The sequence below is a fragment of the Melanotaenia boesemani genome, chromosome 21 (genome assembly GCF_017639745.1).
Source record: "Melanotaenia boesemani isolate fMelBoe1 chromosome 21, fMelBoe1.pri, whole genome shotgun sequence".
NCBI classification, from domain to species: Eukaryota; Metazoa; Chordata; class Actinopteri; order Atheriniformes; family Melanotaeniidae; genus Melanotaenia; species Melanotaenia boesemani.
The window spans coordinates 25,238,119-25,255,675 of record NC_055702.1 but is presented as its reverse complement, the minus strand read 5'-3'; the positions used below and the strand labels follow the sequence as shown (position 1 = coordinate 25,255,675).

Sequence of the window (17,557 nt, the reverse complement as noted above, 5' to 3'; positions counted from 1 at the left end):
AGGCTCTTAACATCTATCTAAAAAAATCAGGGGACCTTTTATTAATTTTCTTGAACACAGAAATCTGGAAAGTTTGTTGGATCGGGAGAATGTGACCAAAGAGTCCTGATGTATTTATATAAGTAGTAAGCTGTAGCCCCCCCCCCCCCCAAAAAAAGGAAGCAAACTTTGTGGCAGGGCAGCAGTGTCCTTGTCTTTGTATGCCACGTGTGTTGTGCAAATCTTTACACTATCTCACGACCTTGAAACTCACAACTTTGTATCAGTGGAAAGTGGACATCTTTCCACTTCATGCCTTTCACTGACCACGCCCACCTCAAATGTCCGACCAATCACACAATACTTCTCAAAATCCTACGTGAACAGTAAATGGTCCATATTTATATAGTACTTTACAACATACATCACATTCACACACTGAACATACTGATTAGCTGTTCCTAGCTGATACGTCCTATAATTCCTGTAGAAGTAGTAAAGGCGGACTTTTCTGCATTTGGGCTCAGTTTGTTGTAAAAAAAAATTCCTGGTCATGTGATGTTGTATTAAGAACTAGAAGGTGTTTTTTGTACATTACACTTTGTTTAAAGAGTTCTGTAGTGTTAACTGCAAATGTCTTAAAACTGTATTTTACTGACATTTACTCAAAACTCTGCCATGAACAATGAACATCTGGTATGTTTGCAAGCTAAAACTTCTCCAGTCATGTTTTGTATTCTGTGAGGGCAGCATTTGTTTAGTTAAAAGTAAAAATGAGAGTCGGGCCTGCATTGTAGGACATCAAAGTTGCAGCACAGTTTGCGGTAAACAGGGTCTTCTCACAGGTCAGCTCAGGATGTGCTTAGAAACTCAGGGGAGCTGCTGATGGTGTTGCAGCTCTTAATATGCACCAAGACGTTTTATTAAATACCTAAACTAACAAGCTTTCTAAAAGGATATTTACAGAATTCAATGGCTGGCATAAAATGTAAAGGAATCTCTGTGGTACAGAGATATAAAGTCTGTGTATATTCCACCAGGATTCGCAGTGATAATGAGACTTTGTTATGAGCAGACAGATGCTGTGCTTTAGTTGTTTTGGTATCAGCTTCCTCTCTGCACAATCAGCTACTACTGCTGCTGTTCTTTTATTTCTTCTGGTTGTGTAAGCAGCATGGAGGAGGGATGGCTGTGTTGGGATGGAGGGTTCGTACTGGTGTGTGACAGCATGTTCTGTCGACTTGTGATATCACACTTTGGCGGAGAGTTTACATCTGTTTGCTTTCAGCTGGCCACTTTCCTCAGGTTTTCACAACTATTAAAAGCCAACCAGCCGGACTGCTGCTGTTTTCCACTCCACCTCACTAACAAAACAAGTCTTCACTACTTTGTTTGGTTCTGTTTTGTTTTTTAAGCAGATTCTTGTTTATTCATTCAGTCTGACATCAGTCTGTTTTTTCCTGTTTGTGATCAGCAGCATGTTATCTGAAAAGGCTGAAAACCAAACCACTTTCTAAGCTGTTTAAAGAAATGACAACTTTATTTAAAAACAAATAAAGCTCTGTTTAGAATATTAGTTTAGTTGTGAGGAGCATTCAGTGAGATTATTTTTGCTGAGATTGTTCTCTCGACATGAGATTTGGTGTTTTTCAATGAATTTTGAGATTTTTGAGTGTCATCCACTGTATTTTAACTGTGTAAATTTTTTTTGTTACATTAAGACTGTAAACTTCAAGATTTGTACCACAGACTTCCAAATTAGAAGAGTCATCTATAGAAAATAGTGAAGAAATTTTGATCTTTCATAATTTTATTATGTAAGTAAAGAACTTGCAGTACTTGTTTTTCAAAGTAAGTTGTGTATCCAAATATTACACTGAAGTACTAACACATACACACTACTGTAACATCTGGGTATTAATCTCTTTTTTTTACATTTTTGAAAAACAGACAAATTTATTTATGCTAAACGGCAAAAAACAGTTAGAAATGTTAGGGATTAAACTGATAGGTCTTCTGTAACTGGCTTTGTATTTTTCATTTGAAGATAAATGATTGTGTCATCAGCATAGCAATTTATCTAATGGTTTAAAGCAGGTAAATAAACTTCAGGAAATTGAAACTAAAAAAACAGAAGACCCAACATGGAACCATGAGGTACACCAACAACTGGAGAAGGTTTTTAAATCTATGCAAACACATTAGTTTTAGTAAATTCTAGTTTTACTCATTGCATTTGAGGGAAACATTTGATTTTAGATTTTTAACTTAGTATTTAAGATCACATGGTATGTCATGGTGATCTATAAAATCATGTTATTCAAACATTCTCACTTTCAAAATCTTGTTTTCATGTTTTGCTTTTCTTATACTGTGTAGTGCTCAGGGCTCCAGACTGCAACGAAATGGTCGCATTTTGCGACTAAAATGTGAGTGAATTTTTCATCCACTCGCACAATGGCGACCAATATATTTGCCGGTCGTTTTCTTGTAGTAGTTATCATTTATTTTGTTGCTAACAAACTTCTGCTCCCCTCTTCAGCCCAGTACTTCACAGTAATGCACAAATTAGAATAGAATAGAAATACTTTATTAACCCCTTTGGAGAGTCCTCAGGGAAATTTGGGGTTTATTAGCTGCTGGTTTGTTGACACACTAACTTTAATACGAGAAAAGGAGACAAACACCAACAAAGAAGACGACAGCCGATGTGCGTGTGAGCGGGAACGAAAGAGCACTGTGATTGGCTTATTTGTGGAAAGAGGCGGGTCTTGGGGGAATTTATTATTCCAGATAAGGAGTATCAGTCCCTAAAGCTGTTTTTGCCAGGAACTACATAGACCAGTCATACCATGCCCTATGGGGGATGATGGTGACAAAGCTGCTGTTCTGCTTCGAATACAAAGTGAAAATCAAATCAAATCATCAAATCTGATCTGATTTGACAAGTTTTGAGGCTGCTTGTTTTGTATTAGCGCGGCCAGTAAGATTTTTTTTTAACTGCTGCCCAATAAAATGTGAATTGTAAACACTGTAATTTCTGAATTTATTGTTCAAGTATTTATCACTAATACAGTGAAAATGAGAGGAAATGTGAATATTTGCTTTGCAAGGCAATTTCAGTGTGTGCCACTAAATTTTCTGCTTTCGCTCCTAAAAATTTAAGTTAGGGGCCGCTGTGCTCCTCGTAAAAAATGTTAGTCTGGAGCCCTGGTGCTGCTGCCTCTTTTGTCCCCTTTTGTCTGAAGCACTTTGTTTTAGCCCGTCTCCTTAAAAGACTTTCAAAAAGGTCTGTTTTCTTTTGGTTATTTGATAAATCTAAACCTGTGGAGCGCCATGCAGCTGCACGTTGTGGGGATGTCATTAAGTAAAAAGATAAAAGCTTGAACAGGGGCTCTTCTGCAGAACTTTTAAGTGCTTCAATAGATTTACAACTCACTAAAGAAAAAAAGATAAACCTCCAAAATATATATTCATCTTAAGTGTTATAAAAGAAAAAAGACAACGACAACAAAAAAAAAACAAACAAAGGAATTCCTCAAATGATCTAAGGTCCATAATCCCCATGATATATTAAATGACTTTGTGGGATGGTATTTTCTGCAGTCAGGTTATTAATGAGCATGTGCAGAATGTAAGTGTCTCTCCACCCCAAGGGCAATGGAGTCAGTTTGCACCCACGCCTCTCAGTCTGGTGTGAAAACAGACTGATGGAGCAGAGAGTGTTTCTGTTTCTTTTCTTCCCTCTGCTGCTATCCTTTCTGCTTTAAAATGAATAAATAACTATAAGGTCCCAGTCTGGCTTGCAGCACTGATAAGGATTATGATGTAAAAAGACAAATAGTTTCTTGGTTCACAGGCAGTCTCTCCAGTAATAGCTCTAATGAAGAGCTGAAAAAGCTCTGGAGGAGGACTCAGACTGAATGTCCAGTAAGTTAAACCTTTACAGGTTCCTATGCTTACATGTGGTTAAAAAATACTGGGTACAGATTCAATTATGAAGCTTAGTTGTGTTATTGATCAAGCCTTTATGGTCTAACCAGTGGCCAAAAACTGAAATTTAAAATAATACAAAACTTAGATCATCTACAAAGACATTTTTGTGCCTACATAATGAAACGGAATATGTACTGAAATAACTGACTCATCAAACACCAGGAGTAGTTTTGCACATTCATCAGCGTATTCAATTGTTGCATCAGGTTTTTGCTCTTTCAGAGCAGGAAAGGGCACAGTGTTATTTTGCCACAGCCTCAACTTCCCGTCAGATTCCTTCACATGTGAGAGCAGACAGCTGATAAGCTGGTTGGGACCTTTCAGCTTGACATTCAGCTGTGACAGGTGCTTGGTAAAGTCCATCAAGAATGCCAGATCACAGAGCCACTGGTTATCACTGAGCCCCACAACAAGTTTCCCCGTTATCTCATGATTTTTTGTTTTACTTCCTCCCTCAGACTATAGAACCGTTCGAGCATGTTGGCATGACTCAGCCATCATATTTCACAATGGTACACCAGTTCTCTTTGCTCTGACTCCAGCTCGCTGAGCAGCTTCCTGAACTCGCGGCTGTTCAGTCCTCTGCTTTGATGACATTTACAGTGGAAACAACAGGTGTCATCCAACTGTTTATCTTCAAGGAACGATAACACAGATTCTCTTGATGCAAAAGACAGTGGCATATAACTAAATCACCGGGGTCGAGACCAAGGCGGCTCATCTCATTTTTGATTAATGCAGTCAACCCCTTTTGCGAGCAAATTGTTGCTGTTGCTCCATCAGTTGTGAGGTCGCTCACCTTTGAAATGGCAGTTTAAATTAACTCATTGTTTGGAGAATTAGATGGAACAAATCTTCACCTTTGGTTGTTCCATGCATTGCTAGAAAAGACACCCGCTCCTCTTTGGTTTCAAAGTTGGCCATAACCCCACGCACAAAAACTGCTAGTGATGTTGTCTCAACACAAGCCAGTGAAAAATACTCACAATCTCTTACAATGTCTTTCAGATTTTTTTAGATAATTTTGCCATACAAGTGATCCTGTCAGATCCTGTTCTTCTGGACAAACTGATGCTTTCAAATAATTTTAATTGCTGGGCGAGCAGCTCTGCAGCAGCGACACATTCCTTCACAAACCTGCCATCTGCGTGAGGATGAAAGTTATTTGCAGTCAGTTTGCTCACCTCAAAACCTGCTCTCATAACGTTTTCTCTGTTGTTCTGTGGTCTTGTAAACGCTGACTGTTTGTCAGCTTGTCGGACCAAACTCTGACAAGGCGTGGTGACTTAATCAGCCTGCATCTGGACTGATTGGACTCACTGCCAGCACCTCACCACAAACTAAACACACGGGCTTGTTTCTAACTTCTATAAAAAAATAATCGTCCAATTTGCCTGTAAAATGTGACATTCAGCATCCACTTTTCTTTTTATCACAGTCGCCATGATCTACACCTGCCGCCACACTGTCTTACCTCCCACTGACGTCGGACCGCTTATGTCCACTGTCAATATTTTTTTCCTTTCAAGTTTTTAATTTTTTTTAAATTGCCTAGCGGGCTGGATGAAAAAGGTTCTAAGGGCTGTATAAGCCACCCCGCGGGCCGGAGGTTCCCCATCCCTGTCCAGGTGAATGGCTGCTAACGGCTAGCACCTAAAGAACAACTACTATCACCTTGGACATGGTGGAATGGGGGAACGTCCCACAGAGGGACAGAAATTAGCTACTGTCACCTGCTTACGCACTCGGACCTGTCTGAATTTTTAGCTAGCTGTTTGGCTAGCTGTTAGGGGGTTGAGCGCTAACAGCTAGCCAAAGGTTAGCTTTTAGCTAAGATTTCTATAATTTTGTTCTTTAAATGCCATGTTTCCTGTTTGAGAAACACTATGTAGAGTGAGTTTTTCAGTGCAGTTCAAATCAGTTTCTGACTTTATTTTCAGTGCCAATAGATAACATATGTCAGCTCAGGGGACTTTAAACAGACTGAATGAGTCTGAGGTTTTTGTCAGGACAACTTTAAAGAAAATAATTTGTTCTGGCTGCAGAATAAATACCAGTCAGTTAAGATTAATCAGCATCAGTGGACGTCTCACACCCAAAGATCAGTGAGAGCTTGCAACATAAATAACTGGGCGGCGCTCTTTCTCCTCGCTGAAACAACAAACACCTGACTGAAACTGTGACCCGAGAAAGACCCTGCCCTTTGACCTCTGACCTGCTTGCGTGGATTTCCTGCGAGCCTTTTTGATGTCCTCTTCAATCTTGCTGTTGAGTTTCATCTCCAGCTGCTGAGACTTCAAATCCAGCTCTTTCTGTCTGTCAGCCAGAGCTTTACGAGCCTGTCACAGATGAGACACACAAAGAAAAGATCGTTTTCACAAAATTATCTGTTCTCCAAAGTGTTGGGAAGAAAACCTTTTCTTTGACGAATGAATCAGTTTTTTTTCAGTAAAGTGACGATCTAGTCTGAAGCAAACTCTCAAGCTGTCTTATGGCAGCCAATGTGGCCAATATCTTATCTCCTGTCCTGCTTCGTATGCTTGATTTCCCATCAGACGAGTTGGTTTCCTCTCAGGATGATAAATGATTTGTGAAAGATTAAAGCTTCCAAGAATTTTTTTTTTTTTTGTATTTTTAGAGAGACAAGAAACAGACGTCTAGATATGGAAGAGATGAGAGATTTTACTCAGGAATTAAATCCTGATGTTCCCAAATACACAGAGCTGAGGTACGATACCTTCTCCACAGCAGCATAGCGACTGATGAGCTGTTTCCGCAGGTCGGCAATATGGTGGTCGAACCTTTTCATGTCCTTCTTGAAGTTCTCTCTGAAAGTCAGAAAAGGTTTCTCCACTTCGCTCTGGAGCTGTGCAGAAAAACCAACATGAGATCAACACAATGACCAGCAGAGATGAATGCATGACCTGCAGCTTCTATAACAGGGAGGCTGGACACCACTGCGACTATTTGCTGTGATGCATTTATGTTGTTTGAAATGTGACAAGGCTACAGAACATTTATCAGAATTCCCAACTATGTTGATAAATAAATTATGATGGCATGTACAATAATATGTAGATTCATTGGTCACTTTATCAGGTCCACCTGTTCAACTGCTTGTTAACAAAAATTTGAAGCGTGGTCTGTGGTAATACAGACAAGTTTCTATCCGCCCAGGTCCCACAATTATTTGTCTCAGACCAGCAGCTATGTTCTGCCTGGTGTGAGCTGAAAAAAATTAGTCTGGAGACATTTCGTTTCCACATTAAAATCCACGTTATATTCGGCTCTATGGTGCCGGTGCGGTGGTGAAACATTGGACTGTAGCCACGTCCTTCACAACAACCTCACCACACTCATCATACGGGGGGGGGGACTCCACTAAACTGGTGACGAGATGGTAGTGATGCCGTTTGTCTAAAGTGTTAATGAGTTTCTTAAATCCCGGGTTGTTCACTGTGTTAACTTGGGCACTGGTCTGTGGCGAGAAAAAAAAATCTGTTTGTTTATAACATTTGTTATCGCTCTGTGTCTCCGGGAGCTGGTGGATTATTTAGTCGTGAATCACAAAAATTGAACATTTTTCTATTCTCTCATGTCGCGTTACAAGCAAGCCCCCATGTGCACGTCTACATGAACGGGCACAATGTTTCACATGCACGAATGTCGCCTGTCGCTTGGATGGAGGAGGGCAGAGATTCCATAGAAAATTATGGAGAAGGAGCGACATCGCCTCCCGTGTGTCCATCCCATAACTGGAGAGGTGTTTGTAACTCGAGTTGAATAAAACCAAAGCGGCGGGGTCTGTGGGAGGAGTCTGCAGCAGAGCGCTGCAAGTGGCGCTCAATTTGCAACTAAAAACAGCACAAGAGTAAACTGAGGAGCAAATAATCAGACAATCTCGTTTTTATGATCGTTGAAAACCCAGATCGTGATTGTGATTAAAATTCGATTAATCACCCAGCCCTAGAATGGGCAGACTGGTTGGAGATGATAGAAAGACAACAGGAAGTCCAATAAGCTCTGGTTCCAACCAAGGTCTGCAGAACAGCATCTCTGAACACACAACACGTCCAACCTTGAAGCAGATGGACTACAGCAGCAGAAGACACACAAGGTTCCTCCTGTCAGCTAAGAACAGGAAACTGAGGCTACAAATCCCACACACTCACCAACACTGGATAATAGAAGATGGAGAAACGTTGCTGAGTTTCCATTTCAGCTCCACATTCAGATGCTAGGCTCAGAATCTGCTGGAAACATCATGAAAACATGGATCCATCCTGCCTTGGATCAACGCTTCAGGCTGCTGCTGGTGTAATGGTGGGGGGAGATTTTCTTGGCCCACTTTGGGCTCCTTAGTACCAGCATGGCCTGGTTTAACCACCACAGCCTACCTGAGTATTGTTGCTGACCATGTCCATCCCTTTATGACCACAGTGGAGCATCTTCTGATGCTACTTCCAACAGGATAATGCACCATGTCACAGAGCTCAGATCATCTCCACCTGCTTTCTAGAACATGACGATAAGTTCACTGGACTCCAACGGCCTCCATAGTCACCAGATCTCAGTCCAGTAGAGCAGCTTTGGGATGTGGTGGAACGGGAGATTCTCATCATGGATGCAGCCAACAAACCTGCAGCAACTGTGTGATGCTATCATGTCAATATGGAGAAAACCTCTGAGGAAGGTTTCTGAAGCTCTTTCAAGGAACACAATCAGGCTAATTGCACAGACAACAGTCAGAGGAGACAAACAGTTCTTGATTATTTCAACATGTAATTTACGTTTTGAAAATTTTCAGTTAGTTGGAAAAAAATCTTTTCATCTCATCTACCTAGTGACGGGGACAATGTTCATAATTAGACTCAAATCTATACAATCATAAGAATCACAACAAAGTGTGAAGATAAAATAAAACTGAAAAACATGTCTTTCCCCAAAACATCACAATTTATCCTTAGATAAGGCTGTTGTATTGTATCCTAACAACAACTGAGATTGGCACGTTGGCAGGTAACACAGGTGAACACACAGCCAGCAGTTTAACATCAAGATCAGAGAGATGCTCCCACACAGTGATATGTCCATGACCACACCATCTCCTGTCACCAAGCACCACAACCCCTCCATCCCACCACTGTTACCTCAGTCTAACCTCCTGCACATCCCTCAGCTTTTTAAGTTTGCTCATTTTATCTACCAGGGATCAAACTTCCTCCTCCTTGCTCTCGACTTTGCTCCTGTTCTACGGCTGTGCCATCTCCTCTCTAATTCACCTGGACCAGGAATCTTATTCCAGGCGATGGTAAGATCACTCAGTTGCTATCACATGTAAATAACTTTCCCAGTAGCATGGCTAGTAGCCTCATAACAGAAAAGTACCTGAGTTACAACCAGTAATTATCCCAACATTGTCCAAAGCTGCGACACCATTTTCCACTTAGCTGTTAGTTTAGCTAACACAGCTTCAAAACCTCCAACTTAAATGTCAGCAAATATCAGCCACAGTATTTTTATATTTTTAACACTAGTGACATTAATTAGTATATCTCAAAAATATCTCATTCTCAATTACATATTTCCTGATCTCTCAGTAAATTTAAGCATCTTTTTTTTTTTTTTTACTACACGAGTTTAAAAATGAGGAAAACTGTGCATGTCAGCAAAAATGTACTGTCATCATTTAAGAGCATTTTATCTTTTTCATTCCTTTAAAGTGCTTTCCAAACAAGCACAGCAAATTTCCCATTTCCTCTAGAATAAACAAAGTATATTATATTTTATTTGTTTCCATTTTTCAACTCTACACATCCGGTCAGACATGTTATACATAAGGGGGATTGTGGGATTCAGTATTTAAACCCCCACTTTCTGCTAGGCATCTTCTGCCAAAGAAATGCATCCCATGCTAATACAGAGACCAACGTTGAAACTATATATTCTGATCCAAAAACATATTATGTAAAGAACTGGCTGAAAACAATGACTTCATCTTAAAAAAATCTCTGCACTTAAAAATACATTCATTCATGCTGAATGATATGAATAATTTTCTTAGCAAATTAAGCATTAATGATTAATGATGAGGGGAAATCGCTTTATTATTGCTCTGTATAAAAAACAAAAACTGTACGTAACTCAGTTTTTGCTCCCTACATGACATCCTCATCCTCCCTTAATGAGCTTGTTATGAAGCGAAATGGTTTGATTTTGCTCCTATTTCCATTCCTAAAAGCAAAAAAGAGCTTAAATAAACAGTCTAACTCGCAACTCCAAGAATGTGACAGGACCATTTTAGTTTTGAATGTGAGCAGCGAGCGCGTCGCCGGTTATATGATCGAACTAATCGCTGTGGAGCTCTGTCCCAGCTGTCAGTGATGAATGAGATCTGCAGCTCCCTCCTGCAGTCACACTCAAACCCATCATTCAAAGTTCCTTTTCCACGCAGATGCTTCCCTTTCTCCTCCAAGAAGCTGGAAGAATGCCGCACATCTGTGCATCTCTGGAGCATAACATCACCGACTCCATTTCCTCCATCGGTCCAGCTGTAATGCTGGCGTTTAACTTTCATCTGCTGTTTCTTCACAGGCACTTCATCTTCAGCTCAGGAGCAGTACTTCCTCCCGTTCACAGATTACGGCAGAGGTAGTTTGTGAAAATATTAGTTTTTTCAAAGGGGCAAGAAGTGAAATTGTTTCACCGTAAGCTTTGCTGTTGTGCTCTGCATGTAGACCAAAACAAAGTGGGATGAGCCACACTTCCCTCTACCCCACCCCCAAGTCACCTCGTCTGCAAACGAAAGTGCAAACACGCTGAGCAAAACTACATCAGCATTTATGTACGTATCAGGTGATCGTACACGATCGTACATGAACGTACATGATCGTACACAAACGTACACGAACGTACATGATCGTACGTGAACGTACATGATCGTACATGATCGTACATGATCGTACACAAACGTACATGATCGTACATGAACGTACATGATCGTACATGATCGTACATGATCGTACACAAACGTACATGATCGTACATGAACGTACATGAAAGTACGTGATCGTACATGATCGTACATGAGCGTACACGAACGCATGGCCGGACCAGCTGGTAAGCATATGACTGGAGATCAACACAGAGATGGTCATGCTATACTCTAGATGAAATTCCTTCTCTAGTTCTTTACAAAGCCATTTTTTAATTCCTTCAATCTAGAAATGATGAAATTCTGCTGACTGTCCCTTTAATTATATGCTAAGTGCTAAAAAAAAAAACAAGATTAACTGTTTTAAATAAATAAATAAATAAATAAAACAAAATAAAATAATTTGATTAAGACAATATATAAAAGTTTTATTAAATACAATAAAACTAAACAGAGTAAAATTGCATTTTAGAAGTTAAATCTTCAGCTTTCGTTCAATTATAACCTTTTTCTTCATGTTTATCAATTTTTGAAGATATTAATTTCCTGTGACATCAAGACACTAAATGGTCAGACTCAAAAGAAAAAGAATATTCATGAGTGCATGGAAATCATCTCCACAGCCTGAGGTTTTGGGTATTTTTCACTAACATTAAAATTATTTAAGATTATTTGAGAGATGAGACAGCTGGAAACAGCTGGATTCCTCTGGATCTGTTCAAGGCTACTCAAGATGGAGTTTGTGATACTTCGTTTAATCCGGCTGCCCAACATGTTCAGCCTACAAACTGAGTCTGACTTTTAGAAACCGTCACACAGCCTCATGCACAGTAACGATCATCACAATCCAGACAGAGAAATCCCAGCAAGGATGGAAATAAACTGTAATCTGGATGAAATACATTTTTCCTTCATTAAGTACGTCTTAAAAAATAACTACTGTACTGATATTTCTAACTGGATTAATACTACTTAGTGGTTGATTATTGAATTGATGTACTGATGTAAGTTAAGCCTGGTACACAAAACAATTTTTGGGCTGTTTTTGTCCCGATTTTGCCTCTTCCTGACCTCGGACAGCAAACGCCCGATCATCGTGAGATTTCCCTGTACAATCATCATTTGGTCTGAGGTGTGTTATGAGCCAGTTTGTCCTGATAACCCGCTCCGAAACAGGTCGTAGCCGACAATTGGGAATATTGAAAATGTTCAATATTTCAGCGCCGATTTCTGGGCAACGCCGACGACTCGTGCATTCTGACTGCGTGGATGGTGATCATAGGTGATCAGAGCGCGAGCTGGATGGGGAACAAGGAAGTAAATAAAGTTCGTGTTCACGTCGTCTCCACTCTGTTATTTTTTTCAGTTCCGGCTTTTTCTGTTAACAATAGTCCCAAGACCACCACGTCCTATAAATCCTCTTCCATGCTGTGTGTTCTGTTTTCCGATTGTTACTTTGTTCCTTCTTCTACGTTTGTTGCCGGTTGTTGCTATGGCTCTTCTTCTACGTTTCGACTCGGAGAACTAGATTGTAGGTGAGTTGTTGGACAGCATCGTCATGTGTGTGTTGTTCTGTGATTTTCAGAGCACACCACACACAGTACGATCAAAACAGATTTTTATCTTCACGTGTGAGGTCTTGACCAGATAAAAAATCTCTTAGGGGAGCCCAAGTCCAGTCCTGAAGATGTGCTATCCTGAAACTTTTAGATGCATCCCTTCTCCAGTACAACTGAATCAAATGGCTGAATCCCTCATCCACATGTCATTCAGCTCTACAGAGGCCTCGTAACGAACCACTCATTTGATTCAGGTGTGCTGAAGAAAGGATGCATCTAAAAGCTGCAGGATAGCAAATCTCCAGGACTGGACTTAGGCACCTCTGATGTAGATGGATGGATTGTTCCAGCTCTAAGCATCAGTGAGATGAATTACCTTTGAAGAGAACTTTAGGTGAACTTCAGCTTCATCCGCCAGGCTCTTCTTAAGCTGGGCCCAAGCCTCCCCCAAAGTCCTAAAACAGATAAGAATAAGGGAGGGGAGAGTTAGTCTTTAATCTCTTACACAAAGCAGGGCCACACATATTTGCAAGAAGACGTGCAGGAGAAGGTGTGACACACACACAGGCCGTCCACACACAGATGGGGCTCATGAAAAGTTCACGCACACACAAGCAAGTGGTAAATCAAGAGAGTCCAAAGACAGTTCAGCACATGATTAGGACAAAGAGGATGTGAGCTGCTTTTCAACACAGCTGGAGGCACCAACACACAGACGAGTGGCTTTGTTTAAAGATGCAAATCACCTGTCTGTTTCATCAGATACACACTTGGTGAGCAAGAGGAGAAAAAACTGGACGGCAGCTTCTTTTAGGACTGTAAAACACTCGCCCAGCAGAGGCACGAGGCTTCAGGGTCCAGGACGGACCGTCTTCATGGGTAAGCGGGTCACTTCAAAGGCTGGCTCTGAATAGAAGACATGTGTGGAATTCCCTCACACTGACATCCAAAACATTCCTGACGCTGTCTGAGGAAAGTCTGGCACCTGCAAAGCTGCGCCGTCAGAAAGCTCTCCGAGCTGTTAAAATCACAGCCAACACCACCGGCTGAAAACCTCAAGTTTCACTCTTCATGCTGACTACTTCATCTGTCCCATCAGGTTTACATGATGTTTGAGCTTATTTCATGCTTCATCTCTTCATTTATTTAAAATGATGCCAATATGTGACAACATACGTCAAAAGTTTAGCTTTTCATTCCATTTTAATCTAAAATCTGTGACTGATGTGTAAAAGTAAAAATGGCGCTGTTGCAGACATGTTACATGTTTCTTTCCTAGTGAGAAATCCTTTATGTAAATTAAATCACAAGCTTCCATTTGACGTGGACCTCTTCTCAGGGATATAAAAGCTGATCTGCCTTAATCTGCTGGTTTGTGTTTTACATGGAAGCCACTGTGGGTTGGTTCAAATGAAGACAGCTGGAAGCATAAACTGATTCATCTATAGCAGAAGAAAGTGAAGTAACTTCCTGTAAAAACACTAAACTTCTTAAACTCGTCAAGGTACCTTAAAATCACACAAAGAAAGAAAAAACAAATACATTTTTTTTAACCAGAACTGCCTTAATTCTTGGTGTGATAGATTCATCAAGGTGGTAGAAACCTTCCTCAGAGGTTTTCTCCATATCGACATGACAGCATCACTCAGTTGCTGCAGGTTTGTCAGCTGCATCCATGATGAGAATCTCCCGTTCCACCACATCCCAAAGCTGCTCTACTGGACTGAGATCTGGTGGCTGTGGAGGCCGTTGGAGTCCAGTGAACTCATCGTCATGTTCTAGAAAGCAGGTGGAGATGATCTGAGCTTTGTGACATGGTGCATTATCCTGCTGGAAGTAGCATTAGAAGATGCTCCACTGTGGTCATAAAGAGATGGACATGGTCAGCAACAATACTCAGGTAGGCTGTGCTGGTTAAACCAGGCCACGTTGGTACTAAGGAGCCCAAAATGGGCCAAGAAAATATCCCCCCACCATTACACCAGCAGCAGCCTGAAGCGTTGATCCACGGCAGGATGGATCCATGTTTTCATGATGTTTCCACCAAATTCTGAGCCTAACATCTGAATGTGGAGCTGAAATGGAAACTCATCAGACCAGCAACGTTTCTCCATCTTCTATTGTCCAGTGTTGGTGAGTGTGTGTGAATTGTAGCCTCAGTTTCCTGTTCTTAGCTGACAGGAGGCACCCGGTGTGGTCTTCTGCTGCTGTAGTCCATCTGCTTCAAGGTTGGACGTGTTGTGTGTTCAGAGATGTTGTTCTGCAGACCTTGGTTGGAACCAGTGCTTATTGGACTTCCTGTTACCTTTCTATCATCTCCAACCAGTCTGTCCATTCTCCTCTGACCTCTGACATTAACAAGACATTCTGGTCCAGACAACTGCTGCTCGCTGGTATTTTCTCTTCTTCAGACCATTCTCTGTAAACCCTAGAGATGGTTGTGTGTCAAAATCCCAGTAGATACTCAGACCAACAACCATGCCACATTCAAAGTTACTTAAATCTCTTTTCTTCCTCATTCTGATGCTCAGTTTGACTTTCAGAAAGTCGTCTTCAGCAACTTTACATGATTACATGAACTGAATTGCTGCCATGTGATTGGCTGATTTGTATCCAATAATTTTATGTAACCCTAAACCCTGGACAACACTGAACTGGTGACTGAAGGTACCGAGTGTTAATTGCAGCCCAGTCTTCAGTTAAGTTCAGCCTTGACAACACAACGGCCCATTTTCCACCACACACATGTTCAAATTACACCAACTGGAGTCCTTCAAATTGCAACCATCCCCCTAAATTCACATCCGTTTCTCTTCTTAGAGACCATATTGTGGATCCAACAGCACCCAGACCCTCATTTTCTACCACTGAACATTTCCACATTTTCTCCCACTCATTCCACCAATCTGATGCCTTCTCTCACCCAAATCCCTGCAGGGCAGTTTTGCGTACACAAACAGGCAAATGTCTGGCTTTATCTACACAAACAGCAAAATTTCATCTATTTACCTTATTTTTAACTAAGACAACATTTCCATTTATAAGCTACACCATGTAGTCAATCAGGCCAGCACGTTATGTCCTTTAATGCCACTGTAATGTTTACAAAGACAATGGAGGTTTGGTTTCATCATCATTATTACCATATTTGAAAAAACAGAGTAATATTCCGTATTCTCTCCGACCCTTAAAGTTTGTTTTGCTTTTACCTGTAGCCTTCCTGATCTGCACCAACTCTGCACTGAAGGCACGTCTCATATAGGATCAGAGTTTCTTTACAGATGTTAATAAAGCTGCTCTACTAAAATTCAGCTTAACTTGATCTTCGATTTCTCAGATTATTTTGGTAAAGTCAGTCAAGTTGCAGTTATTCTTGAATAACCCAGTGAACTGTTTGGTCTGATATGTCGGGAAATATCCAAAACTGTCACAATATCATACCAAATACAATTATATCACAAGTATGTGAAGATTAGTCCAAATCTAAATATAATTACCTAACTGTAAAGTAAGGCCAATAAAAAGGGGTAAAGTCTCACATTAGACCCAGAGTCATTAAATCTTTGCCATTCTTGTCAAAAAAAAAAAAACAACAACTTAAATATTAAAGGTATCAGTAACAACGCACTTTAACTGTCAGACTCCAGGTTTACTGGAGGTTCTAAAAGTGGAACGGGAGGCAGAACCTTCAGTCATCAGACCCTCTCTGTGGATCAGCTCCCAGTTTGGCTTCAGGAAGCAGACGGCCTCTCCTTTCAAATCAAACTCTCATTCAAACTCTCCTTTTTGATTATACTTATTGTTTCAGCTGGTCTTCATCATTATGGATCATATAATGGGTTTGTTTTAACTAGATAACTTTTGAAAATAATTTAAAGTAATTTAATTGATTAATATGGAGTGGCAGCCACAAAGGGGAAGATGGCCTAGTGATTATAGAGGTGGGCCTCAGTATGGAGGACCCGGATTCAAGTCCCTAGTGTGCTAGCAGTTTACATTATACACCACATTCACACACTAATGGTGGAAGCTGCCATGCAAGCTCATTGCTCTCTAGTATTAGAGACGGGCAGAATACATTTGGGATTAATAACATGAAAATGTATGTAAATTAGGAATGTCAAAGTTAACGTGTTGACGCAGAGATAAATTTGTGGAACTAACGTGTTAATTTTTTCTAACATATAAACAACAAAGTTATTACTCATGACATAAAAAAATCTAAATTCAGGCATTATCTCTGCGAGAGAGGCTGACATATATGTGCTTTGTCACAGCGGTGAACCTAATCCATCAAAAAACACTTTATCCTTCTTATTTATGAAGATTCTGACAGTTTTTAAGCCATATATTTAGAGGATGGCTGCAAGATGACTCATGATGTATCACACAATTAACCACTCTGTCATAGCATCTTGCATCCTGGTTCACACTTCTTACCAGGTGGTGGCGGTAAAGCACCAAAGCACTGAATGCCTGGTGCCAAAAAACAAAGAAGAAGTCATATCTACGCAACGTCTGATTGTGACCAGAGTGGGATGAAAGAATCCAAAAAACCCGTCGGCTCTTAAGGAAGTTTGAGAATTAAAAAAAAATCAATAGAAACGCTGTCATTTGCAGAAGGAGCAGAAAGGAGTTTTCATTTCACCGAAGCATCTTAATCAACATAAAGCACGCTTTTGTGGGGGCTACAATTTCAGGTTTAACACCTCGCTTACGGCAGACTGCCAGCTTGGTGTTTACATTTTGAAATGTGATTAATCCTGATTAATCGACAGGTAGCCTGTGATTAATCATTTGACAGCCCTAATTTAAATGAAATAAAATCTCATGCTTTCTGTGAAGTTGCTGAGGTAATACCTTTTCAGGTGGTTAAACAAATTAGTCTCCTACTTGGGTATTCACCAACTGATGACAAAGTTTGCACATCGTATTAATCTGTTCTTTATCATTTTTACTGAATCCAAACCACTTCCATTTTTTGACACAAATGAGTCTATAGCTCTGTCCCGATTCAGGGTCTACGCACTTCAAGTGCAGGTTTGTTGGTTACCTACGTCACAGTGGCGACAAGCACCGGTATTTTTCT

General features: G+C 40.6%; 1 protein-coding gene across 2 annotated transcripts in view; it reads right to left on the bottom strand.

The window, feature by feature from the left end:
* The window catches only part of LOC121632106 (growth arrest-specific protein 7-like), an 83,569-nt gene that overhangs the window by 7,730 nt on the left and 58,282 nt on the right, over positions 1 to 17,557 (bottom strand). For both annotated transcript variants that reach the window (XM_041973295.1, XM_041973296.1), the window contains 3 exons: positions 12,845 to 12,923; positions 6,713 to 6,841; positions 6,191 to 6,314 (listed from right to left, as the gene is read on the bottom strand). In XM_041973295.1, coding sequence (XP_041829229.1) covers positions 6,191 to 6,314; positions 6,713 to 6,841; positions 12,845 to 12,923 — 332 coding nt within the window. The remainder of the gene's footprint in view (positions 1 to 6,190; positions 6,315 to 6,712; positions 6,842 to 12,844; positions 12,924 to 17,557) is intronic.